The following is a 21,083-nucleotide window of genomic DNA, read 5'->3' as shown; positions in this document are numbered from 1 at the left end:
GATCGATGTCCACGGCTCCCCCTGTCGATTCCGCAACTCCGTTGGGGTTGGTGGAGTTCCAGAATCGATATAAGCGCGCTCTGGGATCAATATATCGCGTCTAGATGAGACATGATGTATCGATCCCCGAGCAATCGATTTTAACCCGCTGATATGGCGGGTAGTCTAGACGTAGCCTTAGATGGAGAGTGCAATCCCCTGCTAAGGGAAAAAGTATTTCCATTGATCCTTTTGGAATTCACCTCTCTTGGAGAAGGTCCCACTCTCCCTTGTTCCTGGTCATGATTTTAATCAGGGCCCCTCCATCTCCTCTCTAAAGCATCCCAGCCCAGGAGGGACCCTCGGGATCAGCTGGTATGACCTGCTGTATAACTCCTTCTGTCCTAGCAGCACGGTGCCACTGGCAGACAAAGACAACTGCTGGAAGGCAAAGGAGTACATACATGTGTTTATTAAAACAAGCTGATTGGCCCTGTCCACCGGAGGCACTTGAGGTCCCAGCATCCCCCACCCTGCAGCCAGTCAGGAGGCAAAGGGGGTCATTGTCAGTGGCACACCGAAATGGGGTCGGAGCTTTGGTTATGGGACCAGGGAGGGTTTGGCGGAGGAAGGGGTGCTAGGATAACAAGTCATAGAGAGGCAGACATCTCCCCCACCCCTGCTAGCGATCTCGTCCCCCCCTCACCCGTCCGTCCCTCCCCCCCAGGCCGGCAGATAAAGGCGGCTTGGAGAAACTTGAATGTCGCTCACAGACGCTGGGAAAAGAGTCAAGACGTCCTGGCTCCCAGCCCCCCAGCTCTAGCCCACTGGACCCCACTCCCCTCCCAGAGCCAGGGAGAGTCCTGCGCACGCCAATCCCTGAGCATCATTCATTCTTCAGCCCCCCCAGGGCAGTTTTGTGCCAGATACCCCCATCCCGGGTGAAAGGGAGGAGTGAGGCATCAGTGTCTCTTGGCCTTGACAGAGTCCAGCGCCCTCTGGGCAGCGCTCAGGTGCCCCCAGGCGTCAAGGAGGAGGATGGAGGGGATGATGATCCACAGGGCATTCATGAAGACAAAGTAGAACCAGAAGTAGAGCGGGTGCCACATCTCGCTGTGGGCGAAGCCCTCCCGGTACTCAGTGTAGAAGTACAGGACGTCGCCATACAGCTGGCCTGTTGCAGGTGGGGAAGAAAGCTCAAGGGGTCACATTGAGGGGAATCCAAGGGTCATGGAAAGATCAGGGGGCATCTGGGGTCCAGGCTAGGTCAAGATGAAGCTGATCTGGGACCTTTGACCATCGGCCCCTGGCCATTCTACACCCAGGGAGAGAACACAGGAGTCCTGCCTCCCAGCCCCTCCAGTTCTAACCACTAGACCCCCCTCCCCAAGCCAGAGAGGGGACTCAGGCATCCGGCCGCCCTTACCCAGTGACACCACCAGCTGCAGGACGTAGCGGTGGGGCTGACGCTGGAGGAAGGCCACCACGGTCCAGAGGCTCAGCGGGCCCCACGCCCAGGCAGTGATGGTCTCCATGCACACAGTGAAGTTGTCCTCTCTGCAGACAAAGGAGAGAGGCACCAAAGGGTTAACCCAATTTCTAAGCGCCCCCCCCATCCCTCCCAGCCAACTATGTGTCTCAGCTCGCATCTCATTGGCCTCAGTTTCCCCAGCCATACCATGAGGAGAATGGTCCTGCCTGGGTGTGTTTAGACTGGAAGATCTTTGGGGTCTCAGTGGGGGGAGGGGGTCTGTGTAGTGCCAGGCACGATGCGGGGGGCTCCATGCAGCACCCAGCATGACAAGGGCTGTGATCTCCCTCTGGGAGGGGCTGTGCAGGGACAGGGGCCCCGATCTAGCAGTTGGTGGGGTGGGGGGGTTATGTAGTGCCCAATGGGGGCCCTGCTCTCAGAGGTGGGTCCGTGCAGCACCTGGCACGACAGGGCAGGTTCTCTAGTCTCTGTTGTCCGGGAAGTTGGACGTGCTGATCACAATGGCCCCTTCTGTCCCCGGAATCTACGAACCCACGAGCAGCATGGCTGTGAAAAGGCCATGGCACGACCCAGCAAACCCAGCTGATCTTTTGGGACCTGGCAAGCTAAATTCCCAGGATGTGTGGGGGACAAGTGGGTGGGGACAGCAACATCACCCCTGCCCCACAGACTCAGCCTTCAGAACTTCACCCTGAGATCGGGGAGGTAATTGGGGGGCCAATCTTTAGACTGACATCACCCCAGCTTGGAGTTGCGGGCGGCGAGATCTCTGGTCGATTTACATGTCGCTTCTTTGGCTCTTTTCCCCGCAGCGCTCCTGCCTTAAGGCTAAAAGGAGCTTGCTTCCGAAGAGCTGTGTGTTATTAATCTCCGAGGAGAAAACATGTAGCCCTGGAGTACTGTGTCCAGTTTTGGGCCCCACACTACAAAAAGGATGTGGAAAAATTGGAAAGAGTCCAGCGGAGGGCAACAAAAATGATCAGGGAACTGGGATTCTTTAGTCTGCAGAAGAGAAGAGTGAGGGGGGATTTGATAGCTGCTTTCAACTACCTGAAGGGGGTTTCCAAAGAGGATGGAGCTCCGCTGTTCTCAGTGGTGGCAGATGACAGAACAAGGAGTAATGGTCTCAAGTTGCAGTGGGGGAGGTCTAGGTTGGATATTAGGAAACACTATTTCCCTAGGAGGGTGGTGAAGCACTGGAATGGGTTCCCTAGGGAGGTGGTGGAATCTCCTTCCTTAGAGGTTTTTAAGGTCAGGTTTGATGAAGCCCTGGCTGGGATGATTTAGTTGGGAACTGGTCCTGCTTTGAGTAGGGGGTTGGACTAGATGACCTCAAGATCCCGTCCAATCCTGATATTCTATTATCTAGCCTGTCGTTTGCTGGGAATAACGCAATGAAGGCAAGGGGTGGTCACCCGGAATTGGTCTAGCTTCGACTAAAGTAAAGAGCCAGGAAAGCGAGGGTCTTGCTCTGCCGATGGCTGCTGTGGACTTCAAGCCATCGGATCAGGTTTGACCTTCCTCTGCTACATCAAGCGCCCATTATCAAATGCTTGTTCCCTGCGTAGATACGACTGGGATCCAATCACCCTTCAGCCGTCTCTTTGTTCAGCTCAATAGCTGCAGCTCCGGGAGTCTCTCACACCAAGGCAGGGTTTCTAATCCCTGAATCATTCTCAAGGCACTTCTCTGATACGTCCCTGATTGAGCAACGTCCTTCTAGAGTTCTGGCCACCAGAACAGGACGCAGGATCCCAGCAGCGGTGGCATCCGAGTCAAATCCAGAGGGGAAAATCCTCTCTGTGTTCCACCTCCCGATCCCCATTTACACATCCCAGGATGGCCTTCGCTCTTTTGGCCCCAGCGTCGCACCAGGAGCCCCCATTCAGCCGACTGTCCCCCATGACCTCCAAATCTTTGTTCAAGCCAGAGTCCGCCCCCCTATCCTGCACACATTGCCTGTGTGTTTTGTTCCTGGAGGGATGCATTTGCATTTAGTCATATTAAACCACATATTGTTTGCTTGCGCTGAGCTAGCAGGCATGTGTAAAACCTGATGGGTTTTTTGAAGGCTGCAGCTGATCTATTCCAAAATTTCCAGGTGGATTTTGGGCAGATGCCAGTGGATTGTGGTGGGTGGGTGGGGAGGAATCAGAAAAAGGGAAGGAGGGGAAATGGGACACACAAAGGCTAAAACTCACATGACGTATCGGCTGTCTCCTTTGGCGTACTCCTTCCCTGGAGGTGAAAACAAGGAGATTCAGATTAAACGGTTGCTCATCGGTCAAAAAGAATGAATCAAATTAATCATTTTATGGAACTGGAGAGAGGAACGTGGGGAGGTTTTGAAACAAGGGAGGAAATATTCTAATACCCAGTAGATTTTCACAAAGTTTTTGGGCTGGGAATTTCCATAGTTTCCTCCTGCTCCCAGCTAGGAGCAGTGGAACTTCTGGAACTGTTTCTACAAGGATCCATAGTTCTTCCCGGCATCCAATTTCATGGGCTCCCGTCCCTTCTCTCGGGAAGGGGATTTCCCTGGAGGGCAGGTAACCTGTCTAGCAGATTTCCTTTCCTCACATTACACTGGCAAATAGCTCCTGTCAGGGCTCCCCTCAGATGGGCTAGAACCCAGGAGTCCAGACACCCAGCCTCTCCTGCTCTAATCATTAGACTCCACTCCCCTCTCAGAGGTAGGGAAAGAACCCAAGAGTCCTGGCTCTGAGCCCCTCGCTATCAGTCTAATCCACCAGACTCCATCCCCCAGCCAACGAACCCAGGAATCCTAGCTCCCAGCACCTTTTCTCCACCCACTAGACCTCACAACCCTCCCAGAGCGAGGGAAAGAACCCAGGAGTCCTGGCTCCCAGCCCCCCGCTCTAACCCACCAGACTCCATCCCCCACCCAAAGAACCCAGGAGTCCTGGTTCCCAGGTCTTACACAGCTGGGAGAGGAAGGACTGGTCCCCTGGTATATCCATGTGGTAGAGGCTAAACCAGCCCTCAATCACGCCATGGATGAAGCCGCAGATGGCGAACCAGCAGAGGGCCAGGCGTCGCCTGGGCCTCATGGGCGCCCCCGTCCACCCCCGCCAGCCGGCGGCCCGCCAGGTGAGCGCCAGCAGGGCCGCCGAGACGGAGAAGAGGAAAGCCAGGCTGTGCCAGGTGGGGCGGTCGTTGGGGACATAGCGCCCGATCTCCAGGTCCCGCGGCCAGTAAGGGTGGGGGGCGGCGAGGGGCTCGGCCTCCAGCCCCATGGCAGGCAAGACAGGGACTCCCACTGCAAAGGAAAAGAGCTGGTGTCAGGAAGGGGATCCGGGGACTTTCCCCTCGGGGGGGGGGCCAGATCCACCCCCAGCTGGACTGGGAGCGGGAAACCCGGGGGGGGTGTAAGTCACTGCGCGCAGCCCCCCTGCGTGCCCCCCCGGCAGCCCCTCACCCGCTCAGCGCCTCCAGCCCCAAACCCGACGCCGCTGCCCTCTGGCCGCAGTCTGAAGTCGGCGCCCCCCTGCCCGGCCACCTGCACCGCTAAGCCCCGCCCCCGCGACCAATGAGCGCGCTCCTTGGCCACCGCTTCAGCTCGATCCGCCCGCTCGTTGGTCCGCGGGCCTTTTTTTCGCGGCCAATGGGAAGCCAAGCCGCTGGTGGGCGGGGCCGGGAGGGGCCCTCCCGAGTTGCGGATTGGCTCAAGAGCCGGCTGAGGCGATGTGGGCTCAGCAGGGGGCGGGGAGGCTGGGGTAGCCATGGAAACAGGTGTCGTCAGAGCGAGAGGTTTAAAGGGAGGAGGGAAGGGGCGGTGTTTGGGCGGGGCCTGAGCCGAGGGGGAGGGGCCTGAGTCCAGGAGGCGGGGCCAGTGTACAGGGGTGGGGCCTGAGCCCAGGGGGAGGAGGTGGGGCTAATATCTAAGAGGAGGAGATTGTGTCCAGCAGGGGGAGGAGCCCATATCCAAGGGGCGGGGTCTGTGCCCAGGCGAAGGGTCCAGTGTCTAGGGGGGTGGGGCCTGTGCACAGGGGGTGCTCATCAGGGGAGGAGCCTGTGGCTGGAGGGTGGGGCTTATCTTCAAAGAGAAAGGTGAGGCCCCCTCACGGGTGTCCTGGGTCCATGGGAGGGGCTTCGCCTCAGGGGTGGGGCCTTAATCCAGCTGGTAGAGGGATTGCCGCTATTCCCCAGCAACCCTGCCCCAGAGATGGCTGCATCTCAGCACCGGATGAGCCAGCCCTGTGTTTTGTTATGCGTAGCTGTTTCCCGGCTGCTCCTCAGTGCCAGGTGAGCCCTCCCCATGCTGTGTTATATGCAGCTGTTCCCCAGCTGTCCCACCCCAGAGGTGGCTGCATCTCAGAGCCAGGTGAGCCCTCCCCATGTGATGTTATAGGCAGCTGTTCCCCAGCTGCCCCAAACCTTGTTTAATGCTAGCTAAGGTCAGATCAGTGCAAACCACAAGGGGCAGGTCTCCTGGGTTCCCTGACACCTTTCGCAGGGCGGGCCCTCCTTTCTCTGTGCTTCCCAACTTCAGAAAGGACATAGGGCACTGTCCTGCCGCCCAGGGTTAAGGTGCCAAGTGACTGTGAGGTGCTCAGATACTGTAGCAATGGGGGACAGAGAAGTACCTAAAATATAGATACCCCACCCCCCACAGCTCTAACCTACTAGCCACCACTCCCCTCCCAGAGCCAGGGAGAGAACCCAGGAGTCCTGGCTCCCAGCGCTGGAGATAGAGGACATCTATTGGCTGTCTTGATCGCCCGCCCCGTCCCTTCCCATCCGGCTCCCGATTGGCCGAGCCGAGCCGTCTCCCCTTCCCATAGGAGGCTGCGCCGATCCACCCCGCCCCCAAATTTAAAGGGGATTAGCTCCCCCTCCCCCCGAGAGAGCCGGACCGCAGGACGGGCCGCGCGGGGACAGACGGACGTGGAGGGAGAGGCTCGCTGCAAAGGTACCAGGGCCCCGCGCGAGCCACAGCTGGAGGGAGGGGAGAGCAGGGAGACCCCCCCCCATTCCTGCCACATCTGGATCCAGCCACCAGTGCAGCTATTTAGGGGACCCTCCCATTCCCACCACATCTGGATGCAGGGACCAGTGTGGCTGCAGAGGGGGAATCCCATCCCTGGCCGCCTCTGGCCACATCTGGATGTCAGTGCCGGTCTCCCAGGATTCTTACTTGAGGGGCGAGGGGGGTTATCAAGACATGTTGCTGGGGGGGATGGGGCGGGGGCCTGCCCCCCCACAGCGTTCCTAGTTCTCAAGTTGGGGTGATGCGCATTCCACCCATTCAATACTACCTCCCTTCCACCCTCACCCTACTACCCCCCTGTGGCCCAGCGGTGCTCCGGAGTCCAGGGGTCCCAGGCTGGATCAGGCCCTGGTTGACCTATGTGAATCCTGGAAAATAGATAGATCAGTGTGCTAGGATTTGGGAAGATAGATGGATAGATAGATAGATAAGTGTATGGAAATGGATGGATGGATAGATGGAGAGAGAGATGGGTACATATGGGGAGGGAGGGAGGGAGGGATGGATGGAATGACAGATGGATGTTTATGGAGATGGATGGATAGATAAAGGGGTGTATATGGGGACAGATGGATCCGTGGGGGTTTATATGGCGATGGATGGATTGATAGAGGGGTGTGTAGGGGGATGGATGGATGAATCAATAGAGGGTTGTGTAGGGGGATGGGTAGACAGGTACATAGGTAGAGGATGGTGCAGGGTGGATGGATGAATAGAATCATTGTAATGTCAGGCTGGAAGGGATCTTGGGAAGTCACCAAGTCCAGCCCCTTGTGCTGAGATAGGACCTTTCATCTAACCATCCACACATCCATCCATTCATTAACCATCCATTCAGCTAACCATCCAACCATCCATTCAGCTAACCATCTAATCATCCATTCATCCACACATTCATCTAACCAGCCATTCATCAACCAACTACACATCCATCCATGAAGCCAGCCAATCAAACAACCCAATATGTCTTGGCTCTTTCTGCTCTATGTCCTCTCCACTAGCTCCTGTCCATCCTGGTTCTCCTTGACTCCCCCACCCCTCCCTTCTCTTTCAGGCCCCAGCAATGGCCACTTTCACCCGCCAGGAGTTCTACCAGCAGCTGCTGCAGGGCTGCATAATACCCACTTCCCAGCAGGGGCTGGAGCAGATCTGGCTCCTGCTGCTCATCTGCCTGGCATGCCGGCTGCTCTGGAGGCTGCGTAAGCAGGTGGCAGGGATGGATGGAGGACTGCAGGGAGGGTTGGTTGGAGGGTGAGTGGGTTGGATGGAGAGAAGGAGAGATGCATGGAGGGTTGGTTGGAGGGAGGGATGGATGGATGGACATATGGACGGTGGGTTGGTTGGGGGATTCGTTGGATGCATGGAGAGTTGGATGAATACATAGATGGCAGGTGGGTTGGATGCATGGAGGGCTGGTTGGAGGGATGGATGGATGGAAGGTGGGTTGGACGCATGGAGGGCTGGTTGGTGGGATGGAAGGTAGGTTGGTGGATTGGATGCATGGAGGGCTGGTTGGTGGGATGGATGGATGGCAGGTGGGTTGGATGCATGGAGGGCTGGTTGGAGGGATGGATGGATGGAAGGTGGGTTGGATGCATGGAGGGCTGGTTGGTGGGATGGAAGGTAGGTTGGAGGGTTGGACGCATGGAGGGCTGGTTGGTGGGATGGAAGGTAGGTTGGAGGGTTGGACGCATGGAGGACTGGTTGGTGGGATGGATGGATGGCAGGTGGGTTGGATGCATAGAGGGCTGGTTGGAGGGATGGAAGGTAGGTTGGAGGGTTGGACGCATGGAGGACTGGTTGGAGGGATGGATGGATGGAAGGTGGGTTGGACGCATGGAGGACTGGTTGGTGGGATGGAAGGTAAGTTGGAGGGTTGGACGCATGGAGGGCTGGTTGGTGGGATGGATGGATGGAAGGTGAGTTGGACGCATGGAGGGCTGGTTGGTGGGATGGAAGGTAGGTTGGTGGATTGGACGCATGGAGGGCTGGTTGGAGGGATGAATGGATGGAAGGTAAGTTGGAGGGTTGGACGCATGGAGGGCTGGTTGGTGGGATGGATGGATGGAAGGTGAGTTGGACGCATGGAGGGCTGGTTGGTGGGATGGAAGGTAGGTTGGTGGATTGGACGCATGGAGGGCTGGTTGGAGGGATGAATGGATGGAAGGTAAGTTGGAGGGTTGGACGCATGGAGGGCTGGTTGGTGGGATGGATGGATGGAAGGTGAGTTGGACGCATGGAGGGCTGGTTGGTGGGATGGAAGGTAGGTTGGTGGATTGGACGCATGGAGGGCTGGTTGGAGGGATGAATGGATGGAAGGTAGGTTGGAGGGTTGGACGCATGGAGGGCTGGTTGGTGGGATGGATGGATGGAAGGTAGGTTGGAGGGTTGGACGCATGGAGGGCTGGTTGGTGGGATGGATGGATGGAAGGTGGATTGGACGCATGGAGGGCTGGTTGGAGGGATGGAAGGTAGGTTGGAGGGTTGGACGCATGGAGGGCTGGTTGGTGGGATGGATGGATGGAAGGTTGGTTGGACGCATGGAGGGCTGGATGGATGGACAGTTGGATGGATGGAAGTGTCCCCACCACAACTGCATGTCCCCCCTCCCCCAGCTCTGCCCGGCTATGCCAAGCACCTCAGCACGGTGGTCGGGGGGTTCTACGCCCTCCACCAGTTCTTCCAGCTGCAGATGGTCTGGGTGGTGCTGCTCAGCCTGCTGTGCTACCTGGTTCTCTTCCTGTGCCGGCACTCGGCCCACCGCGGGGTCTTCCTCTCCATCACCATCCTCATCTACCTCCTCATGGGGTGAGGCCTGCGGGGGATGGGGGATGGGCCTGGGAAGGGGCACAGAGGGATTCTGGTCTGCAAAGATCTTCTGGGTGGGTGTGGGGTGAGGGAGGGGATGCATGATCCATGGAGAGGGGAAGGCCAGACCCATGAGGGGGAGGGGTCCCTGAAGCCAGATGAGACCCCATGGCACCCCATAGGGACCCTAGCCGAGCCTAGCGAGTGGGAGGAGAAGTGGGAAGACTTGGGTGGAAGGCAGCCCTGGGGGTGGCGGGGTGCAGCGATGTCTGGGGAGGGGAGCCAGCCATTGGCTGGGAGGCTGGAGATCAGTTGATCTCACAGGGAGATCCCCACTCACCCCATTAGTTCCTCTCTCTGATACAGTCTCCATCTTTCTCTCTGGCAGGGAGATGCACATGGTGGATACCATGACCTGGCATAAAATGAGAGGTGAGACTCTGGGACTGGGACATGGAGCCTTTCCCCTCTAGGGGGTACCGGCTCCCGTCCTCCCCCAGGGCAAGGCAGGCTGGCTGGTGGGCTGGCTGGCGGAGGGTGTGGGGCGCCAGGACACCTGGGTTCTATCTCCAGCTCTGGGAGGGGGGAGTCTCATGGTTAGAGCGGAGGGGGGGGGCTGGGAGCCAGGACTCCAGGGTTCTCTCCCCTGTTGTCCCAGGGTACCCCACCCCCCGCCTGCCTCTCTCTCCGTGGCAGGGGCCCAGATGATTGTGGCGATGAAGGCTGTGTCCCTGGGCTTCGACCTGGACCGAGGGGAGCTCCCGGCTGTCCCCTCCCCCGTGGAGTTCATGGGCTACATCTACTTTGTGGGCACGGCCATCTTCGGGCCCTGGAGCCGCTTCCGCAGCTACCTCCAGGCGGTGGAGAGCCGGGCACTGGTGAGAGTCCGGGTGTGGGGAGGGGGAACAGCGCCCCTGGTGGGCACACCCGGTACTGCACCTGGCAGCCTTTCCCCTTCAGCGGGCACCGGCTCCCCTGTGCCCCCAGGGTGGGGACTGGCTGGCTCGGGGGGTGGGGAATGGGGCAGGGGCCTGTTCCCTCCAGGGGGCACCGGCTCCCCTGTGCCCCGAGGGTGGGGTCTGGCTGGCTTGAGAGGGGGCACGACAGGACACGCTTGCTAAGAGGCCCTTCCCCCCGCAGAGCCTCCCCTGGCTGCGAAAGGTGTCCCGGAGCCTCCTCCTCTCCATCATCTGCCTCCTCGTCTCCACCTGCGTCGCCCCCTACCTGTTCTCGTACTTCATCCCACTCTACGGCTACCGGCAGCTGGGGAAGTGAGTGTGTGCATCACCTCCCCTCGCCCTAGGGAACAGGGGTTAGACCCCACGACCTCCTGCTCCCTCCCACTCCGCAGCTGCAGGATCCTCCCAGTGTCCTCGAGGCCCCAGTTGGGAGAGAACCCAGGAGTCCTCACTCTCAGCCCCCCTGTTCTAACCCACTAGACCCCCCCCACCCTTAACTGAGCCAGGGAGAGAACCCAGGAGTCCTGGCTCCCTGCCCCAGCTGCTCTAATCCATTAGACTCCCCACTCCTTCCCCAAGCTGCGAATAGAACTGAGGAGTCCTGGCTCCCAGCCCTCCCCTGCTCTAACCACTAGACATCACTCCTCCTTCAGTTTTCCACCGGTATCTTGATCCCCTTGTTGCCCCCTCCAATGCCCAGCATCACCCCTCTGACCCCCGCGAAAGGCGCCTCGCTACCGCTGTGACTGAGAGCAGCCCCCAGGCCAGCGTCGGTCTCTGTCTCTCTCTCTGTTTCTCACTCCTTTTCCCCTTCGCTCTGTGCTCCCGCTCCTCGCCCGGGGTCCCGCCGGCCTCAGGAGGAAGCGCAAGGCCAGGTAACGGCAGCCCTGGCGTGCGCCGGGTTGGGGGTTCGCTCGCGGGTCACACCGCGGCTTGGCGAACAGCTCCTCTGAGCCGCGGCGCATCGATCCCCTCGCTCCATGACTCGCTCACCCTCTGGCCTTGCCGTCCCACAGCTGGCTTGTTGCTGCAATGGCTCATTTGCGCTGCCGCCCCCCAGCACTGAGGTCCTGGATCTCTGGCCAGGCTTCACTGCCCGGCTGCCACGGCCCGCAGCTGCGTTCGCTCGGGAGGTCTGTGGTTCTCAGTGACTCAGCCATGGCTGGCTCCATGGCCCTGTGGCTTCTCCCGCGGCTCGGTGGCTAGCTCCCTGAGTCACTCGCTGTGTGCCCCCATGGCTGGCTCCGTGGCCTCGTGGCTTGGTGGCTAGCTCCCTGAGTTACTCACTGCATGCCCCCATGGCTAGCTCGCTCTGTGGCGGGCTCGCTCCGTGGCTTATTGGTTGGCTTGCTCCGTGGCTTGGTAGTTGGCTCGCTCTGTGTCCGCCTGGCTTCGTGACTGGCTTGCTCCGTGGCTGGCTCGCTCTGTGGCTGCCTCGCTCCGTGGCTTGGTAGTTGCCTCGCTCTGTGGCTGCCTCGCTCCGTGACTCGGTGGCCGGTTTGCTCCCTGCATGGCACCATGGTTCTCCACCTGATAGTTTCTCCTTGAATTTCTCGGGTTCTGTCTCTGCCCACACCACTCAGGGGCTTGGCAGTGAGGTGAGTGGGAGACTGGCCACGGTGAGAGCCGGGCTCTGCCCCTCTCTGGGAGCAGGGTTCCTGTGGGCTGACCCCCATCCCCCCAACCTACGCAGGTGGCTCCGGGCCTACGAAAGCGCCATCTCCTTCCACTTCAGCAGCTACTTTGTGGGATTCCTCTCCGAGGCCACGGCCACACTAGCTGGGGCGGGATTCACCGAGGAGAAGGACAACCTCAAATGGTGAGTAGCAGGGGAGAGAACCCAGGCATCCGGGCTCCCCTCTTTGTCCCTGCCACCTGCCCACTCTAACCACTAGCCCCCACTCCCCGCCCCCCCCCCCCGAGCCAAGGAGAGAGCCCAGGAGTCCTGGCCCCCAGCCCCCTGCTCTAACCACTGGACCCCACCCCCCTCCCAGGGCTGGGGAGAGAACCCAGGCATCCTGACTGCTCGCTCTCTCTCTTGGCAGGGACCTGACAGTGTCCCGACCCTTGAATGTTGAGCTGCCCCGATCGATGGTGGAAGTCGTCACCAGCTGGAACCTGCCCATGTCCAGTTGGCTCAACTCCTGTAAGGTCCACTAGGGGGTGCTGGGGTGAGCAGGGCAGAAGCTGGCTGTGGGGGGAGCTTCCAGCTATTCCATCCCTGATCTCTCCCAGCAGGGGGCGCTGTGGGGCACGGGGGAGGGGAGTGGAATCTCCTGGCTATTCCATCCCTGATCTCTCCCAGCAGGGGGTGCTGTGGGGCACGGGGAAGGGGGGCAGGAATCTCCTGGCTATTCCATCCCTGATCTCTCCCAGCAGGGGGCGCTGTGGGGAGCTGTGGGGCACGGGGGGGGGGGAATCTCCTGGCTATTCCATCCCTGATCTCTCCCAGCAGGGGGCGCTGTGGGGCACGGGGGGGGGGGGAATCTCCTGGCTATTCCATCCCTGATCTCTCCCAGCAGGGGGTGCTGTGGGGCACGGGGAAGGGGGGCAGGAATCTCCTGGCTATTCCATCCCTGATCTCTTCCAGCAGGGGGTGCTGTGGGGCACGGGGAAGGGGGGTGGAATCTCCTGGCTATTCCATCCCTGATCTCTCCCAGCAGGGGGCGCTGTGGGGTGCGGGGGGGCAGGAATCTCCTGGCTATTCCATCCCTGATCTCTCCCAGCAGGGGCCGCTGTGGGGAGCTGTGGGGCACGGGGGGGGGGGGGAATCTCCTGGCTATTCCATCCCTGATCTTTCCCAGCAGGGGGCGCTGTGGGGCACGGGGGGGGGAATCTCCTGGCTATTCCATCCCTGATCTTTCCCAGCACGGGGCGCTGTGGGGCACGGGGGGGGAATCTCCTGGCTATTCCATCCCTGGTCTCTCCCAGCAGGGGGCGCTGTGGGGAGCAGGGCAGTTTGGTAGATTTACACCCCTCCTCCCCCCGGTGTTTCCTTGCAGATGTCTTTAAGAACAGCCTGCAACTGGGGACTTTCTCCGCTGTCATTGTCACGTACGCCGCCAGCGCCCTGCTGCATGTAAGTTTTGAGGGGATTGGGGAGAGGGGGGCAAATGGGGGAGCAGCCCCTGCCCCAGCTGGCCACTGGCTGATGTCTTCCTCTCTCCCCATCCTCAACCTCAGGGACTCAGCTTCCACCTGGCTGCTGTGCTGCTTTCTCTGGGATTCATCACCTACGTGGAGCATGGTAAGTTTCCCCAGGGCCTGTACCCTTGAAGAGCTGGCGGCTCTGTGGCATATGCCCCGTAGTGCTCCCTGCCTGAGGGAGATTCTCCATCTGCCTTTGGAGGGGTTGTGTGACGACATGATCTGTGCGGGGGGAGGGGGGTAAATACACACATCCACACAGAGCAGGGCTCATCCCCTCCTCTAGGGGGTAGCAGGGACACAGACACTGTGCAGCGATGTGTGTCCTATTCCCTGTACTGTCACACACACCCCAGGGGGATTCTCCTCAATCTCCAGGGCCAGTGTCCTGCTCTCACGTCTTCCTTTTCTCCCAAGTCCTCCGGAAGCGCCTCTCTGTCATCTTTGACGCCTGTCTCCTCTCCAAGCGCTGCCCACCCGGCTGTCCCCACCGCCATAACACGGTGAGCCCACACCTGGGTTCAGTCCCCAGCTCTGGGAGCAGAGTGGGGTCTAGGGGGTTTAAGCGGGGGGGCTGGGAGCCAGGACTCCTGGGTTCTCTCCCTGGCTCTGGGAGGGCAGTGGGGTCTAGTGGTTAGAGCAGGGGGGCTGGGAGCCAGGACTCCTGTGTTCTCTCCTTAGGCAGGAGGTGAGTACAGGGTGACAGGGGTCTCCCTGAGGTTGGTAGGGGATTGGAAGGGAAGGACATGGGTGGGGGTCTCTGAACTGGGATCTTTCTCCTGCAGAATCTCTGGGTTCGGCTGCTGAACCTGCTTTTCGGCGCTCTGGCTGTCTTCCACCTCGCCTACTTGGGCTCACTCTTCGACATCGACGCTGATGACACCGTAGAGGAGCAGGTAGGGTGGTGAAGTCCAACTGTACATCAGTCATCAGCAGAAACAGGCAGCGCTACGCTCCTGATCTCTGACTGTACCTCAGACATCCCAGGACACAGGGCCCTGTACCTAGCTGGGATCCAACTGTATCTCGGTCACCCCCAAGAACAGGCAGCCCAGCCTCCTGCTTTCTGATTGTATGTCACTCACCCCAGGGAACAGGCATCCCTGTTGTCCAGATTTTTGATTGTACCTCAGTCCTTGCCTTGATGGGATCTCCCTGTACCTTGTCACCACAGGGACAGGTGTTCCTACCCTCCTCTAACTCTCAGCTGTACCTGAGTCACAGGCAGCCCAACCCACTGGGCTCCCGACTGTCCCCCAGCGCCCCAGGACACAGGCGTTCTTTCCCCCAACTGTAGCATCTCTCTCCGCTGCAGGGTTACAGCATGTCCTACACCATCTATAAGTGGTCGGAGCTGAGCTGGGCCAGCCACTGGGTCACCTTCGGCTGTTGGGTCTTCTACCGCCTCATCGGCTGAGCTGGACTGGGACACAGAGACACCAGGATGTGGGGAGTGTCCTGGTGTGATCTGACTGTACCTCCCCCAGCCCCTACTAAGACCATCGGACACATCCTCAAGAGCTGGCGGGCTTCAGTTGGGGCAGCTGGCACTAGGGCATGAGCAGAAGGGGATGGGCATCAGGGACTGGGTGGGGGGGAGGCTAGTGGCCCCATGGGGAATCACAGTCCCTGTCCCCTGCTCACTGGCCAGCCATTAACCTCTCCCTGCCTTGAAGTGAACTGAACGGCCAAGAACTGTATGATGGATCCGGATCCCACTACTGCCACCATCTTATAGGTGCAGAGAAAGGGAACAGACACCATAGAAGGTGACTTCTATCTGTGCATCTCCCCTGCTGAAACAACACGACCTGGTCCTCTCTAGGAACTGGAGGACTGAGATCTCTATCGTTGATTCAGCCCCCCACAGCTCCCCCTGTGTTGTTTGAATGGAGAGAACAGACACCACAGAGAGCGACCTCTATTCATGCATCCCCCCCACCTATATAACATGTCCTGGTCCTCTCTAGGAACTGGAGGACCGAGATTTCTATGGTCAGTTTGGCTCCCACGCCTACCACCATGTTGTAGGAGCAGAGTGAGAGAACAAACACCATGGAGAATGACCACACACACTCCATTCACCATGCCCTGGTCCTCTCTAGGAACTGGAGGATCGAGATCTCTGTGGTTGATTCCGATCCCACTCTGTTGTCGCAGCAGGGAGAAAAGGGACGCTGCCACCCAAGGAAGGACACACCCCGGCCCCCGCCCAGAACTCCTCCCCATGCAGCATCCCCCCTAGGACCTGCACGACCAAGAACTCTGTGAGTTTTTATGGCCCAAGTTACAGCTGCTACCCCATTCCCACCCCCAAACCTACCAGGGGTGGGGGACAGGAAAGTACTGTACTTAGCTTAGAAAAAGGGATTTTTTTAAACAGAAAACTCCCGAGTATCGGATTTGTTACCTGTAAAATAAATTTAAAAAACAATGTATGTGCAGAACCATACTGCCTCCTGCTGGCTGGGTTGCTTAATGAGCCATTCATGCTTTAATAATAATGCGTCGTTAATCGATGGTGGGGCTTCTCATTTCACACTCAAGCCTTTTGCACCCATTCATGCTTCATTATTAATGACTTAATGCAAATTATTAATATCACCAGGACCAGGTCGCCTGTTGCAATGAGGGCTGCCCGGCCCCCCCATATCTCCCCACCAGACTGAGATTGGGGGCCTCCATTGTGCCAGGTGCCAGACAGACACCCCCACTGAGAGCAGAGCCCCATCACACCAGGTGCTAAAGTAACCCACTCGACCCCGCTCCCCTCCCAGGGCTGGGGATAGAACCCAGGAGTCGTGAGCTCTTCATCCAGTAGCAGAGAGTTCCACAGGCCTCAGCCACCGAACCGTTCACTGCTGCCTAGCAAGTGGAGGAAGCCGGACTTGGACCCCGTTACCTGGCGCTCACACCTGGGCTGGGTCAATGATTGATTAATACGGTGACTAACGAGGAAGGTTCCTTCCTTGGGGGGGGGGGCAGAGGAAGCTGGAAACAGAATCAAGGACGCCAGGCAGTGTCTGAAGAGAGGGGAGGGGAGGGCAGAAATGGCACGACCCCAAAACTGCACCCACCACAGCGGCCAGTTCCCCCTGTCCTCAGAGATCTTCCAAGGTGGGACCCAGACATCCGGGCGCCCCGAGGACCAGAGTGGAGGGTGGAGGAGTATGCAGCCGGGGGGAGGGAATCAGGCCCGAATGGAGGGGGACTCCCTGGGGGAGGGGTCAGCCCAGAGAGGGCACTTTGGGGGAGCAGGAGCACTGTGGGGCTCAGGCTCACCCCACCTCACTCTCTGCCTTCACCCTCCACCCCCCAGTGTTCCAAGCCCAGCTATGGATCTTCCTCATTCCCACGGCCCTGGGCCTGGTGCAGCTGGGCCTGTTCCTGGAGCAGACGGGCTTCTTTCTACGCCGCCTGGGCACCTCCCGCAGAACCAGCCTCTCCCTCTGGATTCTGGGGGTCTACCCGGTAAGGCAGGAGAGAACCCAGGAGTCCAGGCTCCCAGCCCCTCCCCCCCTCACCACTAGGCCCTCCTCCCCTCCCAGAGCCTGAGAGAACTCAGGAGTCCAGGCTCCCAGCCCTGCCCTGCTCCAACCCATTAGACCCCACTCCCTTTTCAGACCTGGGGCTAGAACCCAGGTGTCCTGGCCCCCAGCCCCGCACTGATCTAACCACTAGACCCCACTCCCTCCCCAGAGCTAGGGATGGAACCCAGGAGTCCTGGCTCCCCTGACACTGTTCTCTGCTCCATCCTCAGGTGTTCAGCATCATGTCCCTTATTGGCATGTACATCCCCCGATCCTCCTTCGTCTGCAACTTTGTTGCGAATATGTGAGTGTCCGGGAAGCAGGGGGCGGGACTTCAGTTAAAGAGATGGGCCAGAGTGAGGCAGTGTTATGTGCGGCTGTTCCCCAGCTGCTCTGCCCCAGAGGTGGCTGCATCTCAGCACCAGGCGAGCCATCCCTGTGCAGCATTGTATGTGGCTGTTTCCTGGCTGCCCCACCCCAGAGGTAGCTGCATCTCAGCACCAGGCGATCTGTCCCTGTGCTGCATTACGTGCAGCTGTTCCCCCAGCTGTCCCACCCCAGCATCAGCAGCATCTCAATGCCACCTTTACCGCCCCGTCTCTGCAGCTACCACTCCATCACCCTGTGGAAATTCCTGGACCTGGTGACTGATTTCTTCGGGGGTTCGGCCCGCATGGTCCAGCGCCTACAGGGTCAGCACGTGGTCCCAAACCCCTTCCCCTGCTGCTGCTGCTGCTGTCTCCCCAACATTTCCACCAGCTGGTAACTGCCCGGCCCTGCTTGTCCTGCACCCCTCAGCTAGATGCCAAGTCAGTGCCCCAGGCAGTGGCGCAAGCGGACGCCCAGCTTCCGGCAGGTCCTTAGACCTTGGCAAGCCAAGCACCCCGCTGTGCCCAGGTCTCCAGCCGCAGCCATGGCGGGTTCCTGTGCCCGGCTGGCCTCGCACCCCCCCAGATGTGGGTCAGGTTCTTCTGTTGTTCCAAGGCACATGGGTTTGATGTGCCGGCCCCCTCACCTGGAGCCACAATGGGCCCCTTTAGATTAGAATCGATGACTCCAGAGTGGGTCATCAGTAGATCTCCAAGCACCTTACACAGATTGAAACAACCACTCCACCTGGATTCCTCGGCTCTCCCCATCCCTGAGATCCCCCAATCAGCCCGTTTCCCATGGTCTCTTCCAAGCCTTCCCAACTGCCTGCCTGGCCCAACACCACTGGTGTATGGGACACCCACTCCATCGCCTCCCCCCTTGGAGAGATCAGCCCCTTTGCACCCAACCGGGAGCCAGACGAAGCAAGAAGGGAAACTGAGGCACGCCTCGGGTCCACCCACATTCCTACCTTCTCCATTCGGGGCTGCGGCAAGGCTGGGACCTCTCTCCCCGAGTCAGGCAAGGCAGCCCAAGGAGGAGATGGATCATCTCAATCTCTCCCATTGAAGCTGTTCCCTCATTGGAGCAGGGGGTCTGGTCGCTGGGTCTCCCACCCCCCAGTGCCATAACCACTAGACTACACTGTCATTCTCGCTCTGGGGCCCTGTGGCTGAGTGCAGGAGGTGGAGTTGTCGTCTAGGGAGTCCCCTTAGGCTGGTCACCCCCCGTGTCTCACCCGCTCTTCATCCGCAAGGTCCAACCTACGCTGGATGACCCTGGCCGTGTACCAGCTGTCCCTCATCAGGACCATCCTCTTCTTCGTCACACTCATCCTCTGGACCGACGAGAAGTACGACTACGGTGATGTGAGTCGCTCTGGCCCCATGTTGTCCTCTCCCCCTCCCCGGCATGGGGCGGGCACACTGCTCGGGGTAGAGGGGGTAACTCGTCCACCAAGGGCAGGGAATGGCGACACCAGCTTAGCATTGGGGTTGGGTGTTAAGATGGGGTGTAGGTTGGGGTGGGTCAACTGTTACCCAGGGGTGTAGCATCAGGTGTTACCCTTGGGCATTGGGTTGGATGTTACCCTAGGGCATTGGGCTGAGGTTGTTCCACTTGGGCATTGGGCTGGGCTGGGCACTATCCTTGGGCATGGGATTGGCTTGAGGTGGGGCACTACCCTTGGGCATTGTGCTGAGGCTGGGCACTATCCTTGGGTATTGGGCTGGGCATTACCCTTGGGCATCAGGTTCAGCTGACTTTGGCATTACTCATCAGAGTTGGGTTGAGCGTTACCCCTGGGTGTTGGGCAGAGATTGGGCATCACGCTCAAGCTCGGGCTGAACGTTACCCGCAGACATTGGGATGGGTGGAACGTTATCCTTGGGCATTGGGTGGAGGTTGGACTTTACCAGTGGGTGTTGGGCAAGGCTGGGCATTACTCATGGCCATGGGGTTGTGTTGAGCTTGGGTGTTCTCCCTAGGCATGAGCTTGGGCTGAGGCCTACCCCAGGGCGCTGGGCACTACTCGGGGGCACGGAGTTGGGTTGAGCATTATCCTTGGGCCTGGGGTGGGGTTGGATTGAGGTTTCGGTGTTATCTGGGGCGTAGGGTTGAGCTGAAGATGGGCATTACCCTTGGGTGTGGGAGTGAGCTGGCTGGGCGTTCCCCTTGGGCGTGGGGCCGGGCGTTACCCTACAGAGGGAGGGGGCCTGACAGACCACCCAGCCCCATCTTCTGGCCCACGGCCTCTCCCGCAGGTGAGCTACACCAACCCCAACTCCTACATCAACGCCATCATCGGGATCTCTACCCTGCTGTCCTTCTACGGCTACCTGCTCTTCTACAAGGCCACCAAGCCGGCCCTGGCCGGCTACAACCTGCGTTCCAAGTTCGTCTGCATCATCCTGGTCCTTGTGGTGTGCGGCCTGCAGAGCAGCATCCTGGAGACCATGGGGGCTCTGGGGGCCATTCCCTGCCAGCCTCCGCTCTCGGCCGATACCCGCTCGCAGAGTGAGTCCACCCGCAGCAATCCCTGGGGTGGTGCTAGGGGGGGCAGGGTGGGGGCAAGGGGCGCTCTCCCCTGGCAGCCAGTGGCAGGCACTAGGGGGCGCCGTTCTAACCTCACCGTTCTCCCTTCCCAGTTATCTATTACTACTCCCTGGTGGTGGAGATGTTTCTCATCAGCCTCTTTGCCCATTACTGTTTCCGACGGGAGAAGCTCACCCCGGAGAGCCCCACCGGCACCAAGAACCAGGCCTCCCAGACGCAGGCGCTTCCTAGAGGTGCTGGGGAGGACAGCGCCTCCCTGACAGGCTTCAACCCCTGCTGCTCCCCCGATGAGAGCCTCTGCCGAATCGAGCACACGCCACTGGATCGCTTCCATTTCAGCCCCAGCTTCCCCCGACCCAGCGGGGGACTGGGCCAGGGCTGGCCAGCTGGAACTCCCCCGGGGGCCCTCGAGATGGGAGAGCTGAGTCCCGGGGTCCCAGCGAATGGGTCTCCCCCCAGGAAAACCAACGCCCACCCCAATGGAGTCCAGAACCAACCCGGCACCCCTGACATCACCATGGTATAAGCAGGACCCCACCCCACATGGGGCAGGGAGCAGCAGAGGTAGAAGACAGATGGTGTTAATCTGTGCAACTCCCTGCTACAGGAGACTGCAGGAGGCGATGCTTCCCAAGAGGATGGGGGGGACTGGTTGATCCCCAGAAAGAATGGGGATGAGGCAGGAGCTGGAGATCGAATGCTAAGTGCTGTTGTATAATTGGGGTGATTTAGGGCGGACCCCCTGTTCTTATGAATGGTGGGGGATATGAAACTGCTGTGTCATGGGAGGCCTCTCTGTATACCCAGCATGGCTGCTAAGTCTTTAAGCAGATACCTCCCAGAGGACGCACCGGAAGAGCCACTCAGCGAGGCAGAGTGGGAGAGGGGCGCCTGTGTTCTTTCGGAGGATGTCTGCATTTCTCATTAATATCGTATCTGACCCTGTTTCCCTGGCTGCATCTAGGGCAGGCAGAGGAGGCTCAGAGTACACAGACCACCAGCTCTTTGGAGTTGAGCCCGTCGCTCTGTTCTGGGCTAGGACAGGGCTGCGGGGAAGCGGGCCAGAGCTAGGGGTGTGCCATTAACCCCCAAAATAAAGCAACACGGGCTGAGACAGTCTCTCCAGTGCCGGGTACAAAGGGGCAAAGGGAAGAACGGAGCGAAGAAGCTGCTACCATTAACCAGCGGAACTCCCTGCTCCGTGATATCCCTGACGGGAAAGATTGCCAAGG

At 59.4% G+C, this 21,083-nt stretch overlaps 3 protein-coding genes across 15 annotated transcripts; 2 read left to right on the top strand and 1 right to left on the bottom strand.

The window, feature by feature from the left end:
* Positions 1 to 436: 436 nt before the first annotated feature.
* On the bottom strand, positions 437 to 5,173 carry EBP (EBP cholestenol delta-isomerase). The gene is made up of 5 exons (XM_050927396.1): positions 4,911 to 5,173; positions 4,413 to 4,751; positions 3,673 to 3,709; positions 1,406 to 1,536; positions 437 to 1,153 (listed from the first exon to the last, which is right to left on the bottom strand). The coding sequence occupies exons 2-5, from the start codon at positions 4,726 to 4,728 to the stop codon at positions 942 to 944; spliced, it is 696 nt and encodes a 231-aa protein (XP_050783353.1). The 5' UTR covers positions 4,729 to 4,751; positions 4,911 to 5,173; the 3' UTR covers positions 437 to 941.
* A 415-nt stretch (positions 5,174 to 5,588) lies between these two features.
* PORCN (porcupine O-acyltransferase) lies at positions 5,589 to 14,978 on the top strand. Of its 13 annotated transcripts, none has more exons than XM_050927271.1 (14): positions 5,589 to 5,737; positions 7,537 to 7,681; positions 9,098 to 9,290; positions 9,679 to 9,722; positions 9,987 to 10,168; positions 10,431 to 10,561; positions 11,107 to 11,124; positions 11,943 to 12,068; positions 12,295 to 12,395; positions 13,252 to 13,328; positions 13,433 to 13,496; positions 13,814 to 13,899; positions 14,182 to 14,292; positions 14,712 to 14,978. In XM_050927271.1, the coding sequence occupies exons 1-14, from the start codon at positions 5,702 to 5,704 to the stop codon at positions 14,811 to 14,813; spliced, it is 1,416 nt and encodes a 471-aa protein (XP_050783228.1). In that variant the 5' UTR covers positions 5,589 to 5,701; the 3' UTR covers positions 14,814 to 14,978. The 13 variants fall into 13 exon arrangements, with proteins under 13 accessions (XP_050783228.1, XP_050783230.1, XP_050783229.1 ...); XM_050927273.1 differs by having other exon boundaries at positions 5,589 to 6,404; XM_050927269.1 differs by lacking the exons at positions 5,589 to 5,737; positions 7,537 to 7,681 and adding exons at positions 7,807 to 7,965; positions 8,598 to 8,649 and having other exon boundaries at positions 8,858 to 9,290.
* A 2,603-nt stretch (positions 14,979 to 17,581) lies between these two features.
* LOC127036447 (organic solute transporter subunit alpha-like) lies at positions 17,582 to 21,076 on the top strand. The gene is made up of 3 exons (XM_050927388.1): positions 17,582 to 17,688; positions 18,554 to 18,665; positions 19,560 to 21,076. Exons 1-3 carry the CDS (start codon positions 17,600 to 17,602, stop codon positions 20,109 to 20,111), a joined length of 753 nt encoding a protein of 250 aa, XP_050783345.1. The 5' UTR covers positions 17,582 to 17,599; the 3' UTR covers positions 20,112 to 21,076.
* The last annotated feature ends 7 nt before the right edge of the window (positions 21,077 to 21,083 follow it).

This window comes from Gopherus flavomarginatus, chromosome 18, assembly GCF_025201925.1.
Source record: "Gopherus flavomarginatus isolate rGopFla2 chromosome 18, rGopFla2.mat.asm, whole genome shotgun sequence".
Classification (NCBI taxonomy): Eukaryota; Metazoa; Chordata; order Testudines; family Testudinidae; genus Gopherus; species Gopherus flavomarginatus.
This window is presented reverse-complemented; position numbering and strand designations above follow the sequence as displayed.

What these genes read in the sequence shown, in the direction of transcription:
- EBP (XM_050927396.1), bottom strand. Translation starts at nt 4,728, where the DNA reads ATGGGGCTGGAGGCCGAGCCCCTCGCCGCCCCCCACCCTTACTGGCCG. An exon ending in GGAGACAGCCGATACGTCAT is followed by an intron (nt 1,537 to 3,672) that starts GTGAGTTTTAGC and finishes CTTTGTCTGCAG; the next exon opens with AGAGGACAACTTCACTGTGT. An exon ending in GCAGCTGGTGGTGTCACTGG is followed by an intron (nt 1,154 to 1,405) that starts GTAAGGGCGGCC and finishes CACCTGCAACAG; the next exon opens with GCCAGCTGTATGGCGACGTC.
- PORCN (XM_050927260.1), top strand. Translation starts at nt 7,883, where the DNA reads ATGCATGGAGGGCTGGTTGGAGGGATGGATGGATGGAAGGTGGGTTGG. An exon ending in CGGTGGAGAGCCGGGCACTG is followed by an intron (nt 10,169 to 10,430) that starts GTGAGAGTCCGG and finishes TTCCCCCCGCAG; the next exon opens with AGCCTCCCCTGGCTGCGAAA. An exon ending in GTCCCCACCGCCATAACACG is followed by an intron (nt 13,900 to 14,181) that starts GTGAGCCCACAC and finishes TTTCTCCTGCAG; the next exon opens with AATCTCTGGGTTCGGCTGCT.
- LOC127036447 (XM_050927388.1), top strand. Translation starts at nt 17,600, where the DNA reads ATGGTCCAGCGCCTACAGGGTCAGCACGTGGTCCCAAACCCCTTCCCC. An exon ending in CCCAACATTTCCACCAGCTG is followed by an intron (nt 17,689 to 18,553) that starts GTAACTGCCCGG and finishes TTCATCCGCAAG; the next exon opens with GTCCAACCTACGCTGGATGA. An exon ending in AGAAGTACGACTACGGTGAT is followed by an intron (nt 18,666 to 19,559) that starts GTGAGTCGCTCT and finishes CCTCTCCCGCAG; the next exon opens with GTGAGCTACACCAACCCCAA.